Source organism: Amphibalanus amphitrite, unplaced genomic scaffold (assembly GCF_019059575.1).
Source record: "Amphibalanus amphitrite isolate SeventyFive unplaced genomic scaffold, NRLGWU_Aamphi_draft 000048F_arrow, whole genome shotgun sequence".
In the NCBI taxonomy this organism is placed as follows: domain Eukaryota; kingdom Metazoa; phylum Arthropoda; class Thecostraca; order Balanomorpha; family Balanidae; genus Amphibalanus; species Amphibalanus amphitrite.
The window spans coordinates 891,387-916,962 of NW_024881544.1; the positions used below are offsets into that span (position 1 = coordinate 891,387).

A 25,576-nucleotide genomic window follows, 5' to 3' on the forward strand; every position below is an offset into this window, starting at 1 on the left:
AATATTCCGTGTTCAGGCAAGTTTCGGCAGCCAAACTAAGCGTTGTCTTGTGCAGAAGAAAGTGGCGAATTCGATAGGATATATTTCGGAGTGGAAAATTGTGGAGAACATTGTTGATTTCCTACATTTATTTAGAATACCATTCCTTCAATATGGTGTCTGTAAAGGTTTTTTGTAAAGGGCATTTTTGTGACCTTAGTAAGGTTGTGGCATACTTTCTGTTTGCCATTCCATTCCTAATAAAGGTGCCTTTCAGACGATATGCAACTTTAAGACCTCGCAAGATTAAAACCAACAGGACAGGACAATGAAATTGAGCTATACTTTCGGGCCTTGCTGAGCCCATGAGTAATCACGCATGAGTGTGAACTTTGGGCGCATTTTTCCTAGTTTTGCTGTGGACATACAGATAAAACAATGCCATATATGAAAAATTCAGACATTTCTTAGCCCTACTGACACAAAAAATAAACAAAAATCCAAAAAATATTTTTTGAATTAATAGGCGCTAGATCGGAAAAATCCCCACTGTGCAATCGGCCCGGCCGTTCCTGCGTTATAGATGGTGAAAACACTCAGTTGACTCAGATGAACTTCTAAGGTCACCGAGCTTATCTAAGGTCACCATTTCAAAGCAGCTAATAAATTTGCATATGCCACTCGAATGATGGTGTATTTTTTTCATTGATTTTTTTCAATCAACCCAAGGGTTTTGCAAGCTTCAAGTTTAGCAGTTGAATAGTGTTACTTTATTCGTAACCTTGAACAAAAATTCACATTCGTCACGAAATCAAAACAAACGTCGCGTGTGCAACGCGTTTGCACGTGCGGATGGGCATTTTGTCCCGTATTATTCATATAATGGTGTATAAAGAACCTGATTTTCCGTGGCCAGACTGCCCAGTAGTTTACTCCACCCGTGAACTCTCATATTTCTTGGCTTCAAAGGCGGGGTAAATACCTGAACATGGTAAGATTGAGATGAATACCCCGTCCCCCATTGCATTGATTGAACGTGGTAATTTGAATTCATTTGAAATTGAAATCAATTTATCTTGAGTTACTTTGTTGTTGTTCTTAAAGTAATTTCTCACTGCATTCCACAGTCAGTTATTCATCATCATCAAGTCAATTTTCCCATAAAGTCTTCAAGCATTTCTTCATATCATTCTTGAATTCTTCTTTGAGTTAGGTATTCTGACTCATGCTCCAGCTCAAGCTCAGAGTGCTTGTGATGTAATACCTACTCTACCTTTGACTCTTTGTTCTCATAGCCATTTGATATAGAGGCCTGGCGGCTACTCTATGCGTTTTCTGCGTGTGTTTATTGCGAGTTTGCTAGAAAAAGTTATTACTTCTTTAATATTGATATTTATATAAAAGTTAATGAAATGTTTATATTGATTAAAAGTTTATATGAAAAACATATAACAAAAACGTAATGAACGATATCCCGCAAATCACGCGAAATCACAAAAAACGCACACAGAAAACGCATAGGGTAGCCAGGCCTTAACATATTGTAACCAAGCACAGTCTTTTTAATGTTAACGTGCTACATGTCTTACTGGTTTGGAATCACAGTTGGGGAAACTGTGGAAAATTCTTCTATTTTTGGAAGATTCTTCCATAAACAGGTTGAGCTTATGTTGGGGACAACCGATTTGTGCCAAAACGATGCAAATGTGACTGTCGTCCCTGGTCGCATTCAATTCAGCATAGTGAAGTGGCCAGGTGCAAGCGTGGGTGTCTAGATTCTAGCATGGATGTATTTTACATCTTTTTTCAAAGTAAGGCTTCAGAGAAAACAAAATTTAATGAAGAATTAAGATTTTATCAGACTTATAGAACATTTTGCTGGATGAGCATTAGGAACAAAAACTACCTACATGGTCTTAAAAGTATTTTAGTGATGGGCCTGGGTGGTTGGAGAACTATTTCTTTTTTATGTTACACATTTAGAAAAGGCTTTACTTACATCAAGACATGGATATCACAGGCTGGCCACTGGGAAACTGAGGTTAAGTCTTCCATTTTTAGAAGTTCAATTTTTTAAATGCATACCCATTCATGGAAGAATCTTCCGAAAATGGAACATAATTCTAAAAATGGAAGATTTGACCAGTTTCCCTGATGATCATAGCCTTCAGTTCAGACCAGTCTGTCATTTTGTTTTTTGTTTTCCCAAAAATGGTCTGAACTAAGAGTGATAACTTTATCACCATCTTATTTTCATCTCCAGGAATGTCCATTGCTTAGAAAGGTCACATTATTGTAAACACTTCACCTCAGGTCAAGATCAGGTCAAAGCTGGTGAGATCAGGAAGTTGGTTGATTGATGTCATATTGCATATAAATCAATTTAATGGTAGGGGCTCTAAATTCCATATTAATATGCTCGACATGGAGTTGGGTGATGGGTCATTTCCTGCACTGGATAAGCAAATTCTGTGATTTCTCAATTGGGTCACAATTGGGATTTGAGAGGTTTTGTGAATTGTGAGTGACCTGACTCCAGTAAACTCCTATGAAGAATAAGATTTTAAGGGCTCAGAGAGCTGGCCATTTTTTGGGAGTTCTATCTCCCTCATCCCTGTGAAATGCTCCCTTGTTATAGAAGTTGTAAAGCTGCAACATAATTCAGACCTTGCATAGGTTTACTTATGATGTCATAAGATCCATGACCTTGAAATGCAGTCAATGCCAGTTGGTGCCAAAAGATTCAGCTTGAATCAAGTTTACTGTTTTAGGTTTGCCAAATTTTATTTTTATCTGAGCTGAATTAAGTATTTCAAACCTCCTACCCTGTACCCTCATCAGTCACATCCAGGCAGCTGCAGACAAATATCACATTTCTGTTCATAGGCGTAGGAACGTTTTCGAAAGTGGGGGGGCCAGGGTCCCAGAGGTCCAAAACCTGACCTACCCCCAAAATCCGATTTCTCCTCGGATTTCGGCCACTTTGTTTTCGCAAACATGCTCAGAGGTAAAAAAAAATCGAGACAAAAAAAAGAAAAAAATTGGTTGAAATTTCAGGGAGTCTCCCGTCCATAAACTCAAACTGATGGACGCGTTCCCCTGTCCTCCGCAGCCGTTGGCACCCATGCAAATTCCAGAGGCATCCAGCAACTTTTTCATTACGAGCAAGCGTGAAACGTGCAAAGCGAGTCTTTTCAATATACCTATAAAAATCAGCATGAACGGCCCAGCTAGGCTCAGCCAGGCCTATAACGTTTTTAAGAGGTTTTATATCAGCGACCACTGCAACTGGGCTGATTGACTATCACTTATCAGAGGCCGGTGTGGGACTTTTAGACGGTTTGGGCCTTCAGAGGCCAGTTTAACCGACCCCCACCGGACACGATTTGGTAGCCGAGGTCTGTGACGTCAGCCGGGCGTGAAGTTTTCCCTTCACCATAGGCTTCACACACAAACCGGCCGAAGTTCATGCCAGGATAGCCCGGCTTGAAAGTGCAAAAATGATTAAATTTTGCCCTCAATAGATTTATTGCTTCATTTTATAACTAAAAACGTCCGTTATTAGGACTCAATGAAGGTAAAAAGTACTCAAAATCGAAGTTCAAGAAGATGCTGTCCGAGCACAATCTGGTAACATCACGTGACCTCTTTTAAGCAAAATGTATATAATTTAAGGATGATATTACACGATTGCTGCCTAAAACATCATAAATAATACGCTTGTAACATTTATTGCTTCTGTTTAAGTCATAACATTGCAAAACGCAAAGTTTATCATGGAAGTCACGTGACCAAAGGTATAGCAGGGGTTGGGACAAGCACTCAAAGGATTTCAAGTTTTTTAATTAAATTATATAAGTTTCATGATGAAATTGATAGAATGTATTTTTTCCGAATGAAATACAAATTTTCGTATGTAAAATATTTTTCTTATGGGCGAAATTCTCCATATAAGAAATGTCAGTGACGTCACCAGGGCTTTACGTGGGCTTTACTCAAAACATCGGACCTACCTGTTTCTTATAGTTATCTTGAGTTTAACCCTCCACGGCCCGGTCCTATAGGTTTTCTACTGTATTCACCAGATACACACCCACCTTTTTCGCAAAAAAAAAACTTCTTATATCCATCTCATTTCTAAATTCTACCTGACTCAAACCAGATCCAAGGCCCTATATACCAGGTAGGGTCGTCCGGCGATTCTACCTGATCGTGACGTCAGCTCGTGACGTCATCTGGGGGCAAGTCTTGAAGTCCCGTTTAAGTCCTATGCAAATGGGCGATTTTTGAAGCGCTGTAGAAAAAACTCTGCTAAAGCTAGCACAAAACTAAGTGCATCATCGGAAAGCCTAGACATTTTTCTTCGAATTATCTACGAAGCGTTTTTCACTAAACCCATTAGTTTTTCTGAGGGGTGTTCACGGGCACCGCACACTGCTGCGTGCGGTGTGTGCGGTACGTCCAGCAGGCGTGGGGGTAGGGGATGGGTAGGCGGTTCTGACGTCACGGCTGCGTGCGGTGGACGGTCCGCTGTGGCCAGTCCCGACCGGCCACAGCGATCGCTGTGTGCGGTGACGGAAGGCTGACATAGGGATGAAGTGGGCGGAGCTCCGAGGCTGTGTGCGGTCCGACCGCACACAGGGCCCGTGAACAGCCCTCCGAAAATGCGTAAAAAAGCCCCCATGCCTCCGCAGCCCCCCTTCCGCCGGCCGCCTCGCCGCCGCGGTAGTGTAGTGGTTAGGATGCTTGCGCCGTAATCCAAAGATCGTGCGTTCGAATCTACGTATCTACGTAACTTGAACGTAACGGATATGGCGGCCGCAAACGTAAATCAAGGTCCCGAATTCCCTATTCCTCAACACAGGCGGCGGCCGGTTCTTGGTCTGCGCAATATGGCCGCCACCGTTAGACACTACGGCCAATAGGGTTGAAGCGGCATTGCTCCCCTGTGCCAGATCCACAAAACGAAACCGGTTGGCGCAATAAACATATCAGATATGTCTCTTCTGCGCTGAATTTGAAAATTTACGCGCTAAAGCGCTAAACTGCTGCATGTTTTAGACGGTGTTAATTCTACCTGCAAAGCACAGATTATCCGTGACAGAAACGGCACCGTGGCCCATCTTTTTGTGTTTAGTTGGTTGAATCGTGTTTAAAGTAAAGAGCGAATCTCAGACATTGGAGTGCTCTCAAAAGTGGGGGGCCACACACATTACTGGCCCCCCCCACTCCAAAATGGTGGGGTGGCCGTGGCCCCCCTGGCCCCCCCGGTTCCTACGCCTATGTTTCTGTTAACAAACTACAAAAAGCATGCCTGGATTCATTGTACTGGATCACTACACAACCAGTATAACGCCTTATGGGGCGACTAACGGAGCGAGCGAGAGGGTGGGCCTTGCACGTGCGAAATTTCGAGGGGGTACCTCCAACTGACTTGTGCACGGCACCCTACTAACCGGTCTCTAGCGATGTGCCAAATTTGAGCACAATCGGCCCAGCCGTTCTCGAGATCTGGAAGCGGCACCCTGCACGTGCGCACGTGCAAAATGGGTCCCAACTGACTTGTGCACGGCACCCTACTAACTGGTCCCTAACCGTGTACCAAATTTGAGCGCCATCGGTCCAGCCGTTCTCGAGATCTGGAATCGACCCCTGCACGTGCGCACGTGCAGCAGCACCCCAACCTTAACACATGCAGATGAATTATCTGATGGAGACCTAACTGTGTACCGAGTTTCAATTCAATCGGCCCAGCCGTTGTGCCGTTATTGAGGTTGCAATTTTGGGGGTTCTTAAAAAATGTCCAACTTTACCACGCGCCACGTGCGGTAATTGGCAAGAACGCATGGTGGCCATCACACCACATAACTTTTACGTCCAAGTGACATTCAGTAAAGAAGACCGCTTGTCAATCGGATGTCCCGTTCCTAAGATATTAGCTTTTGAATAGCGTCCCCACGGCCGGCCGGCCGGCCGCTCATACTCAGAAATTTCCGTTAATCTAAGGAAAGACTCCGCTCGCTTCGCTCGCTCCGTAAAAATTATGCTCAGTAATCCCTACATTATCGGTAGTTCATATAGGTCTTTGACTTGTGACAAAAAGAATAAGTGGGATTTTTTATCTGTACTTTCTTGGGAATGTTGGGATCCATGAGTTCAGACATCCTTAGGAATGTCTGGATGTGATGGAATCCCAAATTTATTTGTCCTGCATTGCACAATCCTGCAATGTCTGCATGGAACAATCTCTGGCATATTGCATGCGAGACTCTTTTGGCTTGTGTCCATGACACTGGTTCACTTTGACTCCATCTTTGTGACCAAGGACACCAGGAAGGTATAAATGAGTTCATTTGTAATGTCAACATCGATCATATCTGTCCAAGGATGTCGCTGGTTTTTGGTAACCTGACAAGAGCAGTATTTAATGAGGCTTCCACAGGCAGCTGAGGAAGTGTTTGGTATCTCATTCTGCTGTTATCTCTCGCTGTTTTCAGGATGGATCTGGCGGCTCCGGCAGCCCTGGCGCTGCCCAGTCGGGAAGCGGAGTGGAGTCGGCAGGGGACCAGGAGGACGACCCGTCCTCCTCCTCTTTCCTCACCGTTTTGAGCGAGACATCAGAGTCGCAGAACCAGCAGGTACTGGACTTCTCCTAATTATAGACAAAGCCCAAAAAGTGGGCATTTGTTGGCATGACATTTTCAATTCACATAAGCATAACTATGATATTGTCTCATCATAGTCGATGTCATGCTTGTCAGTGGTGAAAAAGTCTGCAGTCATCGTGAGACATTTGCTGGTATGCAGAGGAACATGATTAGGAATCCAGATGTCTCCATCTGCTTTTTTGCTAAGAATTTTGTAACAATGTAGATAAATCTTCGCTCGGCGCACACTTGTTTTATTAAAACGACGCTATGGGCGCAAAATGACCTAAGTAGTCGGCGCGCCCTAAAGCCTCAATTAACAAACAACAAACAATCGGCGCGCCAAGCCTGGTTCATTATCACTGCTTTTCACGTTGATGAGTTGGTTTTTAGATAACTTGTGTGACACTGCGCCTCTGCCGCCGTCAGCCGGCCCTGGAGGATGACCTGGAGCAGTTCCGGCTGCGATGGAAGCAGGAGGTCTCTCAGCAGCGACAGCAGCAGCAGCAGACTGCCCCGACCTCGGCTGGATCCCGTACAGCCGCCGCAGACACCGGCTCGGCCACCAAACTGGATCAGGTAGGTACTGGATAGATTATGGTAAAAGATAACCGACTGAGGGATATGTACATTTATCCGTTGTGCTCCACCTGAGGCCCGAATTATACCTATACACATTACACGTGAAGGTGTCTTTTTATGAGATTACTGACAGACTGTTTGATCATGGTTACCAGTAATGGCGTGGCGGCTCCGGGTACTGCAGTGTATACCGTGAACCTCCCGGCACCGCTGTAGGGACCGCGGTGACAGCCGCAGTGTTGTGTCTCACGGCGATCTCACGGCGGGACGTCTCGGCCGGCAGGCGGTCGAGCTGTACATGGACGGCATGCGACTGGAGCAGCGCGGCCTGCTGTACGAGGCCATCCAAAAGTACCGGCGCGCCGAGCAAACTAACGCCGCTGTGGAGGAGGAGGTGCGCCGCGTGCTGCTGGCCAGGCACCAGGCTCAGCAGCAACAGCAACAGCAGTCTCAACAACAGAAACAACAGCAGCAACACACGGACGGTTAGTGAATGCTAAACATTCCTGCAGCTCGATCGATACTATCATTTACTGGACACTGGCTTTGAGCACTTGCTGGCTGATTTATGACGTTCTTCCCATGAATGGCCATGAACTCAGGCCTCTAGTTCGAGAGTTCTTTGTAAAATTAAAGGTTGTACGGTCCCTGGGGCCGTATTCACGTCGATCATTTTCGTAAGAGTTTTCTGACGTTTGACCTACTTCTTAAGTATTTTTTTTTTTATTCACGTGAACAGCGTCGACAAAAACTTAAGAAGTGTCGACGTGAATAACAAATTATACTTACGAAAGAAAATCGACTTACGAAGTCGACGTGAATACGGTCCCAGGTTCTTACCTACTTTGTGCTGTATTCGACATTAATATCCTGTAGGCTCTTTTGAGGAACGTCTCGCAAATGGGTGTGCTGCAAATTGTGATAACTAGTGCAGGAAATCCATGCTCTCTTGGCCCAGCACGGCAGTAACCATTGGATTCCTGAAGCTGCAGTGTCTTCCCTGGTCGCTAGATGGCAATACTATGCCTATTTAGTCTGGCGTAGCTTGGCAGCGTAACAAAGCAATATCTTACTTTGTCGCCGTCATCCGATTCCTTCATGAACTTGTGTTAGATAGGCTGCTATAGACCGATTCGACCCATCCTGTCGTCCCCCTTAGTACCCTATATCACCATGTGTCCTCACCCCGCTCTCCCTGTTCTGGCAGCTCCGCCCGCGGGGGACGGTGGGGAGGACTCTGACGAGGAACAGGAGGACTCGCCAGAGGACGTGCTGCGGCGACTGCAGCAGCTGAGCCTTCAGGACGCCCGCTGCTGCCAGCCCAACGTCCCACAGACGGTGAGGGTTTATGAAAACACAGGGGGATCTTTGGATATTTGGCAGATGTGGAATGATCCTTGGGAGCACGGTATAGATGCAGAGGCGACACGGTGGGGTTAAGAACATCGTGGGAGGGTCGGTGAGCACACAGTGATGAAGATTGAGACGACACGACAGAGTCAGTGAGGGCACGAAAGGTCTGTGAGGGAGATAAAGGCGCGATAACAGTAATTTCAAAGTCGCTAGTTGTGGGTACAAAACAGAGTGCACGGAGAGATGCGGTAAAAGATGCTGGTGAGTAGATAGTAGATACTCCAGTAGGCTGGTGGCTACCGTCGTTTGGTGGGATCCGCTAGTCCCGAAGTGTTCTCTTCGCATCCAACGACCAACAAACACTCCCCGCCGTGACTATACTGACGTCCCCGCGCTGTGCCATGCAGCCGCCGCACATCTCCTGTCGTGACTATACTGACTTCCCCGCTCTGCCCCCGTCAGGCGCGGCACATCTCCTGCCTGCCCGGCGAGGTGATGCAGCTGATCACCTGTTGGGTGGTGTCCTCTGACCTGGACGTCCGCTCCCTGGACATGCTGGCGCTGGTGTGTCGTGGCTTCTACCGGCTCGCAAGGGATAACGCCGTCTGGAAACGCATCTGCCGACGGTGAGGCGGCGCCACTTGTCTTCTGTGAATGTTGGGGGGGGGGGGGCGCTGCCTAGGTCAAATTTGAGACGTGTCGCATAATGGCCAGCTGGCCGGCTCTACGGGACAGATATGGGGTACCGTCACTGATCCGCAATATGCATCAAATCTGAGAGGGCGCTCCGATTATGCCAGGGCGAAGAACTGGTGGACTGGTCCGAAAACATACGCGGTGGTGCACGCGATGGGTGTTGTCAGGGACGAGCCGAGCAGCTGCTGTTTTTTCTCTTTGGTTTGTGTTGTCTCTAGCTGACCGTTTCTAGCTGTGTCCGTGGATGGACTCAAGCACTGACTGTGTCTCCCCCTGACGGCCTCGCCCGTTCCTCTGTTCCAGGGCTCTCGGCCCGGGGGCTGCTGAATCATCCGGTCCGTCGCCCGTATGGCGCGAGCTGTACCTGTCACGACCCCACCTCCACTTCAACGGCTGCTACATCAGCCGCGCCTCGTACATCCGCGGCGGCGAGCTGAGCGGCTACCAGGACCACACGTACCGGCCCTGGCACATGGTGCACTACCATCGGCTGCTGCGCTTCTTCGCCGACGGCCAGCTACTGATGCTGACCTCTGCTGACGAGCCGGCGGCGTGTGTGGGCCAGCTGCAGCTGCAGCGGCCCGGCACCGCCGTGCCGGGGCACTATCGGCTCAAGGTGAGTTAACTGAGGGATCGCCGTACCGGGACACTACCGGCTGAAGGTGAGTGACCAACACGGCATGTTGGGACCGCTTTAGTGGTGCAGTGCCACTTTGGTAGTTAGTTACGAGCTGATAACTACCGTTTGGAGATCGGTATCAGTGTTAGTACTCTGTGACTGACTTTTCTCACCGGACGATGCACTGCAGTTCTTCGTGACTGGCGTTGAGAATGGTCCCGCCGGCAGGGTTACCGGATGTTGGCTCATGTGATGGTTGTCTCCCGGGAATAATGACCGGGGACCGTGCTGATTGCTTAGCGTGCCTCCTCCGTCCGGCAGGGTGGCCGTCCTGAATGCCCTCCTGTCTCACAGGGAGAATGACCGTTGCTAAGTGACCATTCCCCTCTCACAGGGTGACCGAATGGTGGCCGTTCTGAGCGTCCCCCGAGAGGCCAGCCGACGGATGAAGTCGGGCCGGGTGCGCCTCAGGCGACGGGAGATGGTCCAGTACGACCCCGGACAACAGATGCTGCACATCGTGAGTTCGGGGACAATGGATGATGAATCGGTCGGTATATTGTACAACCCGTGACTAACTAAGGTCATAGTTGTGGTGCAAGGTCACGTGCTCCAACACGAGGAAGGGTCGCCTGTTATACAACTCATGATGCATCGTGGGTGGAAGTTTACTCGCTGCACTTAACCCGCGCCGGGCCGGGGGGGGGGGTGTTTGAACACACACCCCCCCTGCGGTTTTTCGCAGATAGCGCCGCCGTTTTTGGCACACCTGTTTGTGCATCTTTTCCGCACATCTTGTGAAAATTTCAGACCCAGATCGCCTTAAGTCACCAGGTCACGCCAAGTGACCTCACCTCAGAAAAAATAAGAATGCTCGTCATAGCTACACCGATTGATCGATTGCCTTGAAACTTTCAGTGATTGATTAGAGCAACAGCATCTATAAAATGTTTATCTCGGAATTTTGATATCGGTGACCTAAGGTCAGGTCAATTTTGCGGCCTCTCCATTATAAGTCAATGGGAGAAAATTGAAAAGCGTCTGTTTTGCACGGACGCCATTCTAGACACTCTCAAACATCGAGATGTAGGTAACATTGACACACTGAACCGGAAAATGGCAACTGTGACCCCTCGTTATGTCCCCGAGGTCATCTCAGGTCACGAACAGAATCTAACAGTTTTTCGCTAATAACTTCTGATAAAGGCGTGCTAGAGCGCTGAAAACGCCTTAGATGTGTTCGGCTCGACGTTGCGGATCGACTGATATGCAACATGACCTTTTCCGGTCAGGTCATGACCTTGACCCAGGGGGGTTCGCTCCCGTGCCTTCAGCATTACGAAAAATGGAAACAACCCGTGAGCAGCATCAGCTGCTCACGTATATGTTCAAGGAAAACAACATGTAATGGACTGCTGACGACGGCCCTCTCCACCAATCAGCGCTCGGCATCTCGAGCGCTGATTGGCTAGTAGCAAACGCGTCATATGTGGGTCTCATTTTTTTGCGATCAGTGAACGCGTTATTTAATACACAGTGGCCTATGGAGAATGGCACGCGGAACTGAAGGTCAGTGTTATATTGCTTCGTACATGCGAATGGGGGTATTTGAGTGGCATTTGACACCATTTTCGAAATCTACAGTGAATTTCTGATCGACTCATGTATATATTTTTATGAATTTGATAGTATTAGTGCTACATAGTTGGTGTTTTATGTTGGTGTTGTTTCTCTCGACCTTTGTCTTGGACTTTTATCATATCTTTTCTCGAAAATGCTTGCCATAACCAAGTCTAAACTGTATCTGTATAAGAGATAATTTGTGTTGAATATGAGGAGAAAGTAGTTATGACCATTCTGCCCATCAAACTGCCAGAAGGTGTTCTTGTAAGGTGATTGAAACTTCAGTACGGGTTGCAGATGTGGGTTTGACATTAGCATTGTTGTTGTAACCCCACTTGCTCTAATAAAATGGAAACATGGGGTTATGTACCCACTATTGCACAGCCTGGTATCAAGCTGGTTGATATGTGGAGGATAATGAAAGCATAAAACTTTTCTTAAGTGAATAGGAGCGTTGCGTCTTGTGACTTTGTCAAGTCATTTGAAATCAAATGATTGTGATTGTAACTTTTACTTCAATTAATTATTATTGCTAGTTTTGACCTTTTTAATCATCAAGTTTTATGTGTACCAATTTCATATGATTGTGTTATGTCTGTGCGGCTTTGTGCAGTGTGCGTGTCTTGAAACAAACCAATTTATTTTGTACCTTTTTGTACTTCAAGAAATGTATGTCAAAAGACAAAAATGTCATGTCTATTATCATTGACACTACTACAGCTAACTTTGCCTATATTCCTTTCTTTCAGAGGCATTCAATTCAATCTGCTTTCCAGTGCAGTACCTAGGAGGCTGCAACTGAAACTCGCACAAAGGCAATCAAGTGTCACTTCATCAGCCTACAGTAACAGCCCATTTGTAATCAAGATATGGATGAAGTGACATAGAAGAACAACCAATTCAAACAAGAAAAGATTGTATTTTGTTTTGGATTATTTTTAAGCATAACAGAACACTACACTTGCTGCTTTTCATGTTTGCCCTGTGTGCAGTTTTGAATAATTTAACTATGAAATGCTTTTGCCCACTATTCTCTTTAGATAACCTTCCTTTGTAATGCATTTTGAGCTTACATGCATGATGTAGGCATATTTCCCTTGGCTTCATAAAACTACTTGCAAGCTTTTGTTATGGACATTGGTGCTAATATGATGCTTCAAATGTGTCCAGAGTTGGTGAAGGGAGAAGAGAAGTAGGACAGCTGATAGCTATTACCAAAAATATGTGCTTGCGTGCACTTCGGGCTGTTCCATCATATGCAACCTCTTTTTACCTCCTTGAGTTAAAAACACCTCATCTTTTGTTTCTTTCCTGTGTGCCCATTGTTTCCGTGGTGCCATAAATGTCAAGTTTGATGTTGGTATCTAAGTGAGCAGAATGTGCATTATTTCAGTCCGTCTTTAATCATTTGTCTTGAATTATATCCCTAACTGGCATCCTGTTATTTGTCCTGCAATGTATGTGCCTGTGTCCGCCCTTACCTCCGGCTCTAGCCTCAAACCAGCCCTGCTGAGCTCTGTCGCCGGCGCGGTGTGTCGCAACGTGCTGTTTCTCCACTCCAGCCGACAGCTGCAAGAATCGTCCTGTGCCATGCGACACAGCAATTGTAAGCTTCAGGTCACATTCGGACTGATTGGCTCCGCGTATGTGCATCCGGCCGGGTGCTAGTCGATATCAGGGACGTGGGTCGGACTGTTGTGGCGGCGTGCATTGTGGTGGTTGAAGTTGTTGTATTTCTGTCAGTGAAAAGCATTAATACATAACCGTGGCCGCAGCCCAATGTTATTGTGAATTTCAGAGGGAGTGGCCAGTCAGGAGGGCCCCATGTGGGTATGGATCCAGTGTCCAGTGGGATTGGCTAAGATTTCCGGCGATTGATAAACGCTTCTATGAAAGTAAACCTATTGAGTTATGAGGGGAGGTCACGTGACGGACCTGACCTTACTAAACTCTTGTGAAAACACGACACATACGAACGATAAGAAACCGACAGCTCTTCTTTCTGCCAAGTGTCATCTTTGTATGAAGGATTTCTTGGCACTGAGTGTTCAGAAATTGCATTGTTTTTGGACTGTGCAGAGGCTCACGAGCGACAACATAGGTCAACAACCTGACGTACATTAAATATGCGACCTGTACCAGAAGATCCAGCTTGATCAAAAGATTGGACGAGTCAAATTTCAGCTCTTTAGCTTAAAAGAATTTTGAGCTATCTTAAAAACCGTCAGTGTGGCACCATATCGCCTCCCCGCGCGGTCGGAAGGTAAAAGTTCGCCGGCTCTAACTAAACAAATAGGCGTCGCATCGCAAATTCATTGACGGCGTTCGAAGCGTCGTTCAATTTACTTTCGAAACATATCCTAACATTAACATTTAACTGCCTAGCGCAATCTCCAACAAGCAAAAGTTCCGTGCACTCATCCTCATACAGTGTTAGCGGCCGCCGGCCGCCGGCCGCTGACCCACATTCGCGTCATCAGGGAATGCTGCAACTAATTTATTGTTTCCAACTTTTTTCCCGGAGCGTTCTACCTGGTTTATATAGCCTTGCCTTGACCTGAGGTCAAATTTTCAAGTTGACCTTTCAAGGTCAACTTATAGTTCATTCGACGCGTCTCGACGAGAGGAACACGATGCTGGCCAAAGTAATGTCATGGCTCTTTTGAGTCAAAAGTTATCGCCGAAAAAACGTTTTTCGTAAAAACGGCTATTTTTGGAGTTTTTGCCCTCTGGAGGCTAAACCGTTGACCTGAGGTCAAATCTGAGAACATTATTCAGAAAGGCCTGTAAAAGGGCTATCGAATGCGCTTTTCCGCGGCGCTGTAGCTCTATCGGTTCCCGAGATAGCCGTTGGCAGTTTCCAAATTGTTGAAATAGTCAACATTTTACCTTTGGTGACCTCTGGTGACCTGACCTTTGACCTGACCCAAAAATGACCGAAGTGTTTTCGTCCTTATTTTGGACGTTCTTTCGATTGCCGCTTACCGCGTGTCGCTACGTGGCCCAGGAGCCAAGTTAGAAGGGGGGGGGGTGTTCAGACACACACACACACACACACACACACCCCGGCCCGGCGTGGAATATCAGAGCACCGGCCCGGCGCGGGTTGAGTTTTGATATTAATTGCTTTTAATTGCGGAGCTTGACATCCGCTAATCTTTTATGTGAAATCCTTCAAGAAATCAGAAGTTAATTGCATTAGTGAATTTTATCATGATGAAGGCTGCATTTAAGTGAGTTCTGTGTTATGCGCTGCTGGCGTTTTGTTCGGACTGGCTGTTCTTTCCGGACACTGGAGCTAATTACGCAAAGTCAGCTGCTATCGCTGTACCGTGCCATGCAGTGAGGGTGGTTCCGGGTAAGATTACTTAGTAAGTAGTTTAGGCATCGTTCCCAGTGCTCGTTACTGCCTGGTACCGGCGACCGGTACTGACGGGACGGAACGGACGGGAATAGCATGGGGTCAGAGGGATACGGTCGATGTTTGAACGGCAAATCGATAACGCTGGCAGGGGCCGAGAGTGCGACTACACCGGGCCACTTCTGCCTACCGGAGCTGACAGTTGCATCCAGCTCGACCCAGTGTGTCCAAAATCGTAATGTTGCGGGGAAATCCACCCATAATGTGCATAATGAAAAGCATAATGACATCCTAAAAATATAAATAAAAACATCCACACGGCAGTCACGACTTATAATAACAACCTCGAACTCAAACGTCTAGGAGCAAGAGAAACACAAACCTCGCAAACTCTGACAACACGCCAAGACAACCATTCGAATAACCAAAATGATAAAATACATGACCCGACTTAAAAACCTTATCTAACATCCCGAATATCAGAATGCCCTCAAAGTTTAGTTTCTACATCATTTTCTCGTGACATGCATAAAAACAGTGCTTAAAAAGGGTCGAAGTCAAATCTTATGAAAATAACGACATCCTTTCCGGCCTTTTTTTTCTACATCCTCCCCCTAACGTAAAATGAATTTAGCCACACTGGCTCGACCTAGGTCACCAACCACGCCATATCCCGATCGGAGCTGATAGTGGGACTCAAACGGACCCCTACTGCCTATCGGAGCTGACAGCTGGCCCAGCTCGACCCTGGTCACCTTGCCCTGTCCTGGTCGGAGCTGATATGGTGGGGCTCAAAACGGACCTCTACTGTCTATCGGAGCTGACAGATTACTCAGCTCAATTGCGGGTTTCTACCACCGGCCAGACAAATCTAGTATAACTGTTCTATTTGATTACCCCTATAACTGGTCTTTTCTGTTCTGTAGGGTGATTTACATCATCTACCAACCTTCCCATCGCCTCTGGCAATGTCCCAAAATGACATTTGTGCTCGGGTGTCATAGAAGAAACTGCTGACCAAAAATTGGATGAGAGTGAAAAAGTATTGGCCAGGTAAGGCCCAAAAAAGAGTGGAAGGGATAAAAAGCATGATTTTATCTACAATTGTGACAGGTAGAACTCAAAACAACCGTCAAAGCAATTGCTCTTTCTCAGTGGATTTGGCAGTGGAAAATTGGGCTTGAAAACTGGAGTTGAGAGTAGAAAATGATCTTCATTTGGATGTCGTTTCCCACCCAAATCGACACATTCTGGGACACTGACCTCTGGGCTCTGGTCCGCGTAGTTAGGAAACCTTGTCCTCCACTGGGATTTCCTCTTTTCGCCTCCCCTTTTGCCAACATCTCAGACTCTCCTCTCATTCAGGATTTCGTGCGGGAGAATTGTTTCTTCAGCATTACATCGACGTGTTGATATTTCCCGACGACGGTCTCGTTCGACTGGGATCCCTAATTGTGGAAAGGTCTCGACCTGACGTCTTCCCGAACCCATCCGGCTTGGATAGCTTACAACGAAGTGAAATAGTATTCCTCGAAAGCCTCTCATTTTGGCCCATCAAACACAGCTACATCCAGCTTTCAAGCAACAAGTATTGGGTAAGTCAAGATTTTGTTGAGGGCTTGTGGGTTGAAAAAAAAAAAATGTCATAGCTAATACAAATGACCGTGCCAAGAATACATAACTTTTGATCTTAGCCATGTTTGAAAGAGCTGGAAACCAAACTACTTGATTTCCAGCTTAGGGCACATTTATAGCTCTCAGTATTGAACATGGCTGTTCCAGCTGCCTGGTTTCGTATCTCGATTCCCAAATATTCGAATGGTTGCGATGGAGCTGGATGTGAATGAATTTCTGCGCGGGTATGCTTCCTGGTAACAGCAAGGACAGCTGATACCGCATACTTTTTTTAGACACGGCTCGGCCCGTGTCGGTATGCAGGCTATGCGCCGAAACTGGTCTCAGGGGGCAGAGTTCAGCTCGCCCCCACCTCTGGGGAGCAGCTCTGCAAGTTTCAGGTTCACTGCCGTTAAGCTATTTCGCCGCCGGCTGTATTACCCGCGAGGTTATTTTCCATCGACGATAGTGTTACCGACATACCTGCTCGCCAGCGCTGCTAGAGTTATAGGTGTACGTGCCTACTGTTGGACATCGCGCTCAGTTCCAGGAACTCTTCATGAGGTTCTTTTAGCGTACTAAATATGAACACCGGTTGGAACTGGATGGACGGCGCAGCGTCGCTCTTGATACTGCTGAAAGCTGCATGACTGGCGTGATGTGAATTGTGATGGACGGGGCGCCGCGCTGTTTGGCTGTCGGCCCCTTGCCCTGACCTGACGTGACCTGACCTGACCCGATATTATCTAATTTGATGCGACATGACTTGACGACCGCAACCTGATGTGACCTGACCTAACCTGACATGATCTGACGGAACTGGGTATGACCTGACGTGACGTGACATGACGTGGCCGAATGCGCCATGCCGTGACGCCGTCCGGGTTTTATGCGTGTGTGTGTTTGTGGCGGCGTGGCCGCAGTCCGGTCTGTTTGCTATCCGCCCGGACGGAGCGGCTGTGGCCCCCACCGGTGACCCACATCGACCGGTGATGGCCCCCAGCCCCGGTGGGGACCCCCTCCCTCCCAGTGACACGACACTACCCTCGGCAGACGCCCCAGCACTCTGCACGCACCACCAGTACGCCCATATACAATCAGATGGATATTGATATTACACGGGTGCGCCGGGGGATTCGATAGCATAGGTCATGGTACGCTTCGGTTATCTGACTTGACAGAGTTCAGCTATGCCCCGGTGAGGGGCGGGCGCTCCCCGGCTCGGTCCGTCCCCGGGGGGCCGCCGAGCTCCCCTGCTGCGATAAATGTTCCGCCGGGTCGCTGACCATGTGGTCTACATCTCCCAGGAGCTGGACGTGCAGCCGTTCCGGCTGGTCTGGCACTCGTACAAGGTCGTCACCGTCTACAGCAACGGCACTGAGTCGACGCACGCCATCGCGCTCAACGACCAGTACCCGGCGATGGTGTTCTCTCGGGTCCGCAGCTACACGACTACCAGCGAGGCGCCGCTGCGCTGAGCGACGTTCGGGCGAGGTCAGAGCCGGTAGCTGGTTGTGATGACCGGGGCTCCCTCAGCAGAGAGCTGCAGAGGCGTGCCGCTCACTGCCCAGTGTACACCCGCGTACCTGTCGAGAGTGTGACTGTGGTACGTTGCAAGATGGCGTCTTACGAGCCTTATAGACGCCCCAGCCGGCTGTCATTTGAGAGACCACCCGTTTTATGGGCTGGTGGGCGCGGTAGCTTGCGCGATCGGTTAAGCCGTCATGGTCGGCTTGCTTTGGATTGTTTTCTGTGTGATTTTTACTTAACCCCTCTCGTCGGCAAACCCAACGACTGACGTGCCGCGGATCACCTTTTGTGACGTTTCCGCCCGTACGCAGATTATTGATTGTTAACTTGAACCGAAGCCAGGATATAGTTTCAGGTGCGACGGGACCGCTGTCTCGTTTTGACCACATTTGATGGAAGATACTGTATATTTTAAGATGCCCGGCAGTTGTCAGCGGACAGGGGCGGCTGGGTGCTTATGTGGTGACTTGGCGTGAGCGTTAGTTGGGCAATAGGGGTCCAAGAGAGATATATTTTGTGGTTTAATTAGGCCCGTGCCTGCGTGATCCAGTGATCCTTGTCCTGATGGACACTAACTTTCATCACTAACGTCGGACGAATAAGGAGTGTTGTACTAAGCGCGGCTGATGATGCTTGTGGTCGCCTGTAGAAGAAATACACAGGCTGCCGGATCGTTGTGTGTACTGAATCAGTCATTAATAGCTAGGTTACCGCAAGATTACTTTACGGGACACGGGTTACCGGGTCTCGTCGTATATCGAGTAACCTGTTAGGAGCCCGCAGTATTTTGGTGGGTCACCAGCATCTCACTGTATGCTGGCGATTTACCAGGAGCCCTGCACTTGACGGGTGGGCCTGGCTTACGTATCACGTCCCGGTTGGGAAGTAAACGCTGTTTTTCACGGACAGACAGTTCCTATTGCGTGCTGTTGGACAGTCGTAACGGACAGAGTCACAGCGATCTCATCGAATACCAATGCATGGATTATCGAGCTGTCGGCGTGGGGCCACCACCCACGGCCGGTAATCGGCGCCGCGGGCTGGCCCGGCCGCTGGGGGCGGCCTTGCTGGGGGCGGGCGGTCGGGGGGCCGGGTCGGACCAACACCAAGGTGTCGTCTCCGTATCGGAGCGCAGAGCAGGGTCGCGGGTATCGCTCGTCAGCAGACGCGCCGCCGCGCCGGCTCCAATAGACGCCAGACGCGGCGGCCGCTAATAAAATGACAAACCGACGGGCGTCTCGGCCCGCAGACCTTCCGCCAACGTCTGACGGCAAAAACTGTTCTGTAACCTACTGTTTATACACGGCACTTGACACAGTTTGGTGTCTGATGTGTCCTGGAATCTGATGAAGAACATAGCAATTCAGTTTTTGCAATGCTATTTTCAGATGAAAGAGTAGTAAGAAAGAATGCAAGGCTTGTGTTTGGAATTGCGATTATGGGGAGGTTAGTTTTAGAGTGGCCCAGTTGCAGATGTTATTGTTATCCCATCGTTGGAATCGGTTTGTTTGTGTATTTTGGATTTTCAGAACTGTGAAATTGCCGTGCTTGTTTGCACGCTTTTCCGGATCATGTCATAACTACGTAGTGAATTGTTTCACGTTATGCTCCTGCCTCCATACAGTCCTATGGCAATGACCGATGGCAATGACCGACCCACCAGCCAACCGCTCTTGTGGGAGCACGTTTTTCAATGTATTCCGCTGCGTTACGGTAGCGAAGAGACAAGTCTTTTCCGCTTCTGGGTGGCGATGGGGGGAGGGGGCGCCCACTCACGCCCCGCGCGGTCATCTCTGCGGTATCAGGGGTGCGTGGACGATGGCCTCGGCAGTGTTTGAGTCTGTTTAACGCACCGGCGGCCAAGCGGCGACCTCTTAGTAGTTTGGTAACTTCTCACCAAATTTGACGAGTAAATATTGCGATAACTTGTGAGCAAACACAAAGGCCGCGGGAGGAGGCATGCCTCCGTTTGAGATCCGATTATTAACGGTACGCCTATAGTCTTTGAACAAATGGCCATCGGTTGATCCCCTTTGGAGGCAGCTCCGGTCCTCATTAGCCTCGCCTGCCCTAGGCCCACAGCGAATATCAGCTGGCTGCTAGAAATGAGAGCGGTTTTTCGTTAACTCATTGAAGATAACTGACTCCCTCCCAATGGAGCGTCGTTTTACATGTTGAGAAGGCCTTCTTGGCGGTAAAATGTTATCCCGCGCCCCAGTGGCGGTCTCAGCCAACTTCGCCTTAGTGGGGGGGGGGGGGCATATGTTACCACCCACCTCTAACTCAAAAACTAAGAGGGCTATAAAGACGCAGTAAAAAGCAATCGATATCTCTCAATGCGTACGCTTGAAAGTATTTAGGTCATTTTTCATCTTAGAGCAATATTGGGGTCACTGGAGGTCATCAAAGGTCAAAATTTGTCAAATGTCATTATATTTTTCCGAAAACATGCATTTATCTCAAAAACTATAATAGCTAGAAAAACGCATGGAAAAGTAATCGAAAGCTCTTGAACTCTTCTTTCGATAAGATCATCATCAAAATTGACCTCAGGTCAACGGTTTAGCCTCCAGAGGGCAAAAACTCCAAAAATAGCTGTTTTTACGAAAAGTGTTATTCGACAATAACTTTTGACTAAAAAAGCCACGACATTTCTATTGCCAGAATCGTGTTCCTCTCGCCGAGACGCCTCGAATGAACTATAATTTGACCTTGAAAGGTCAACTTGAAAATTTGACCTCAGGTCAAGGTCATGACCTGACCGGAAAAGGTCATGTTGCATATCAGTCGATGCGTCTCAACAAGACAAACACAATGAGACCATTCCCAGCGTTTTATCTCTTTCCAATCGAGAGTTGTTGGCAAAAATCTGTTTGTAGCCTTAAATGACCTCGGATGACCTTTCTAGAGGCTATCAGCAAAAACGACACCTTGGTCGTCACGGGTGGTCCAAATCATTGTGATTCTGAAATATTTGGACTGTTCCTATGCGTACACACGGATCTAGAGGCATTTTCATTTTTCTCCATTGACTTATAATGGTAAGGTCACGCCACTGACCTGACCTTAGGTCACGGATATAAAAAATCCGAGATATACAAATTGAAGGCGCCCATAACATCATGCAATCCACCAAGTTTAAAACCTTTCTGACAAACACTGCAGGCTGGACATGATTGCAAACTTTTTTAGGCTTGGTCAGTTAACTTGACCTGGTGACCTGACCTGACATGACCTGGGGTCAAAAATTTCACACATTGTCCAAAATTGATGTGGAAAAGCTACCCCAAGCGGCGCGGCGCTACGCGCCGCGGTTTTTTATTCACACGCGAAAAACGCGACAGGGTGGTAACATATGCCCCCCCCCCCCACTGGGGCGAAGGTTTTAACACCGATGACTTTGAAATGAATGGTGAATGGTCACTTCGATAATCATCTCCAATGCCAATGCCATTGAAGACTAATCGCAAAGTTGATTGATCTGACTGACCCTCGCGTTACAGTGTCCCCGACGGCCGTCACAGTTTGAGCTACGAAAATTGAAGAATTTGGACTTATGTAGGGGAAGCGGGGGTAACACCGCCCCCCTAAGCTTTTCGCCAAAATGAGAGAATATGTGTGAGGTCTCTTGGTAGTTATTGTTTTGGTTACAATATTTAAACATTTTCTCACGTGTTTTAGGTACTTATTTTGCATGCTCCTAAAAGGTTTTCATGTATCACGACTTTTAAAAATACCTTGCATATTTGCTGCCTACAAATTGTGTGGGTAACCCCGCCACCGGTGTTGATGTTAACCCAACCCATTCCTACGAAAGCTTTTAATTGTTCAGAGATCGTGTGCGATGAGTTTCCTGTCGGTAAGTGGTAATTTTCGCAAATAATCGGTAATGGACACCTAAATAGGTATAGGTTCATCAGCTGTTTGCCAGTTTTATACAGCTGGCAAGTGCTTGGTCGGGATGCATGAAAAATATAAAGTAAAAAATCAAATAAGCTGCTTATTCCCGACTTAGGAACATCTACGAACATAAATAAAGCGTGTCTTTGGAGTTTCATCACTTATCACGCTACAAACAGGAAACACCGCAACCTCAATTGGGGTAACACCGCCACGGGGTGGCGGTGTTCCCCAATAAGTGATCACAAGCAAAAATCGCCAGCGGTAAGAATGTACTACACGGTTCAAGCAAACTTATCTTACTGGACAAAGCCGATCAGTTATTTTTCGATGTAATCAAGTAAATCAAAATGAGTCTCTACTTAAAGACATTCAAAAGTGCTCCCAACTAGTCCCAACTCATCGAATTTTTATAAGAGAATGTGCATTTTTCTTTAAATGCCCACATTGAGCTTCGATTACACTGAAACACCGGAACACAAATCAGAAGACGCTTACCTTCGTGCGGTTAATAGGAAATAACGGATTTTTACACTTCACATTTCATACTTTCGCCGCCAGATGGGGTGGCGGTGTTTCCCACAGTGGCGGTGTTACCCCCGCTTCCCCTAACGTAGTATGTATTTCAATCGTCAAATATGCAAATTGATAGTGAACTTGATCAATGCACTGACTCCTACTAAGCATGCAAATATCAAATCTTCACTGAAGAGTCGTTTATTGTGTGTATTTATTCCTTCTTCCTTTTGTCATTATAAAGGTCGTACTACCTACAAGATACCTACCGAAGCGACAAATATTTATCGTTATAAAAAATTACTGTGTGAACTCTCGATTTCACTAAACCGCCTGTAATATAAACTCGAAGGCCGCCGAAGCACACGTCGCGCTATCGGGCGGGCGGGCCGTATTCCAGCGCCGAGTCATGCGGCGCAGCCTAGATGCAGGCGTTTCCACTGCTGCCATCTAGGGAGGACGACCGTAAACATGCGCTACTCCTACGGATGCCTCCACTTCCAGCGCCTAACGGCCGGCTTGCGCTTAGAGCTGTGCAGAAACATTTCGAATTTTGGATCCGCAATAATTGAAAGCTGGAAATGGGAACTTATCAATGGAGATCTTCTGTCAAATGATGACCGTCATTCGTCACATGTTTCAAATATGCCTTTTTATCACTACAACCGGAGGAACAAGCGACACTCTACCGGTGTCCTGGTGCGTGAACAACGTCGTACTGTGGCATTGTATGAATAATAAACACCTTTGATTGTATGTTACCGTCTATATACCTATGTATATTTCATTGAACTTCCCCGACCTGTGAGTCGCTGCGATTCTCATTTCTCACCGCCCCCGACCTGTGAGTCGCTGCGATTCTCATTTCTCACCGTCCCCCGACCTGTGAGTCGCTGCGATTCTCATTTCTCACCGCCCCCGACCTGTGAGTCGCTGCGATTCTCATTTCTCACCGCCCCCGACCTGTGAGTCGCTGCGATTTTTATTTCTCGCCGTCCCCCGACCTGTGAGTCGCTGCGATTCTCATTTCTCACCGCCCCGACCTGTGAGTCGGCTGTGGCGAGGCCCCTCGGCTGTGTCTCCGCAGAGGTCCTCGGTCTGCCCCAAGCGTGGGTCGGTGGCCGACGGAAGTGTGTCAATAAGTGTCGTCGACAGGGGGGGGGGGGCGCTACACGGTGGTCTCGCCAATCAGCGTGTGATGATTGGCAAATACTCTGCGGCGATTGGCTCTATCGATGTGCCCACTTATCTGTCGGCGTGCTTTTTCGCCGAGATTTGAGCAGTCGGGCTTATCGGAGGTGTCTACTGACTCCCGCAGGCTACATCAGACACTTCATCGTAAACCTCGTCTCTCTCTCTCTCTCTCTCTCTCTCTCTCTCTCTCTCTCTCTCTCTCTCTCTCTCTCTCTCTCTCTCTCTCTCTCTCTCTCTCTCTCTCTCTCTCTCTCCCTCTCTCCTCTCTCTCTCGATCCCCCATTGACTGTATTTTCGTGGGTGCTTGAGCACCCCAAATAATAGCTCAACGCTCTTCAGTTCAGCTCATTTCATTTTATTCGAGCCCATACAGAGCACCCACACACTCTCCATAGACACTCAGTGCATCTAGCATTGGCTTGTCAGCTTTGGCGAATAAAAACAGGGGCACATCTATGCGTTCCGTTCTAGGTACAGTGGCCTAGCCCTTTGAAGATCAGTATTTTCCGTAGCGTAGGTGAAGCAGAGTTTTGTAAGAGGCGGGACTCGCCCTATTCATTTCACATTTTTTTTTGAAATAAGCGCATCTAAGAAAGGTTGTAAAAAGCTTGTATACGTTTTACTTCAAGTCTGTGGACGAAGGAAGACCAAATGATCACACCAAAGCCTAAGGCTAAAGCCGACGGGAAGAGCGGAGCTTATTGATTCTACTAGCCTTTTGTACGCACGCACAGATCCTGATCATTGCATTTTTGGGAACACTGCACTCATGCTGCCTTATTCTTTCGTTCTCTTTCTCATAGGCGTAGGAACAGGGGGGGCCAGGTGGGCAAGTGCCCACCCACTTTTCGAGGTGGGGGGGCCAACCATGTGTTTTGGCCCACCCACTTTTTACTCGAGGCCCCTCGTCTCGATTTGAGAGGACGTCGTCACCTTCCAGAATAAACAAACTCGGTAAAAATAAGTTCCACGAATCCCCACGCACGGACTCCAAGGGGCCGTGATGGATCCAAGGAGGCCCTCTGTTCATACTTGTCAGTCGTAGCCCCTGAGACTGATGGCCTGAGAGGCCCTAGTGGATCTGAGGAGGCCCCAATATCCACACTGGTCTGGGGAGGCCCCTGACATTGGCGGTCTGGGAGGCCCCTCTATCCACACTAGTCAGAGGTCTGGGACTGGTGGTCTGGGAGGCCCCTCCATCCACACTAGTCAGAATAGGCCCCTGACACTGGCGGTCTAGCCGAGGCCCCCTATCCTCACTAGTCAGAGGAGCCCCTGAGACTGATGGTCTGGGAGGCCTATCCATCTACACTGTTGTCAGAGGAGGCCCCTGAGACTGTGGCCCTTATAATCACACCAGGCAGAAGAGGCCTATGAGACTGATGGACTGAGAGGCCCTTCTATTCATACTGGCCACAGGAGACCCCCAAAACTTTCGGTCTGGGAGGTCCCTCAATCCGGCACCAGTCAGAAGAGTCCCCTGAGACTGATTGCCTGGGAAGCCCTTATATTCACACTAGGCAGAGGAGGCCCCTGAGACTGATGGTATGAGAGGCCCTCATATTCACACCAGTCAGAAGAGGCCCCCGAGGCTGATGGCTGTGAGGCCCTGCTGTTCATATAACTGGCCACTGGAGGCCCCTGAAACCGGTGGTCTGGGAGGGCCCTCTATCCACACTAGTCAGAAGAGGCCCCTGAGACCGATGGTCTGAGAGGCTCTTATATTCATACTGGCCACAAGAGGCCCCTGAGACTGATAGTCAGAGAGGTCCACTCCTAATGAATCTGAGGGGGCCCTCTATCCACATTTACACTTTTCTAGGGAGGCCCCCGAGACTGATGGTCTGAGAGGCCCTTTTATTTATACTGTCCACAGGAGCCCCCTGAGATTAAGGGTCTGAGAGGCTCTTCTATTTATACTAACCAGAGGAGGCCCCTGGGATTGATGGTCTAACAGGCCCT

At 48.1% G+C, this 25,576-nt stretch overlaps 1 protein-coding gene across 1 annotated transcript; it reads left to right on the forward strand.

The window, feature by feature from the left end:
- Positions 1-791: 791 nt before the first annotated feature.
- Positions 792-18,676, forward strand: LOC122377658 (F-box only protein 9-like). The gene is made up of 9 exons (XM_043357954.1): positions 792-970; positions 6,477-6,617; positions 7,056-7,205; positions 7,492-7,693; positions 8,416-8,546; positions 9,024-9,187; positions 9,561-9,873; positions 10,271-10,396; positions 17,782-18,676. Exons 1-9 carry the CDS (start codon positions 968-970, stop codon positions 17,950-17,952), a joined length of 1,401 nt encoding a protein of 466 aa, XP_043213889.1. The 5' UTR covers positions 792-967; the 3' UTR covers positions 17,953-18,676.
- Positions 18,677-25,576: the final 6,900 nt, after the last annotated feature.

Coding starts and splice junctions, on each gene's coding strand:
- LOC122377658 (XM_043357954.1), top strand. Junction 9,188..9,560: donor TGGAAACGCATCTGCCGACG/GTGAGGCGGCGC, acceptor CCTCTGTTCCAG/GGCTCTCGGCCCGGGGGCTG. Junction 10,397..17,781: donor GACAACAGATGCTGCACATC/GTGAGTTCGGGG, acceptor TACATCTCCCAG/GAGCTGGACGTGCAGCCGTT.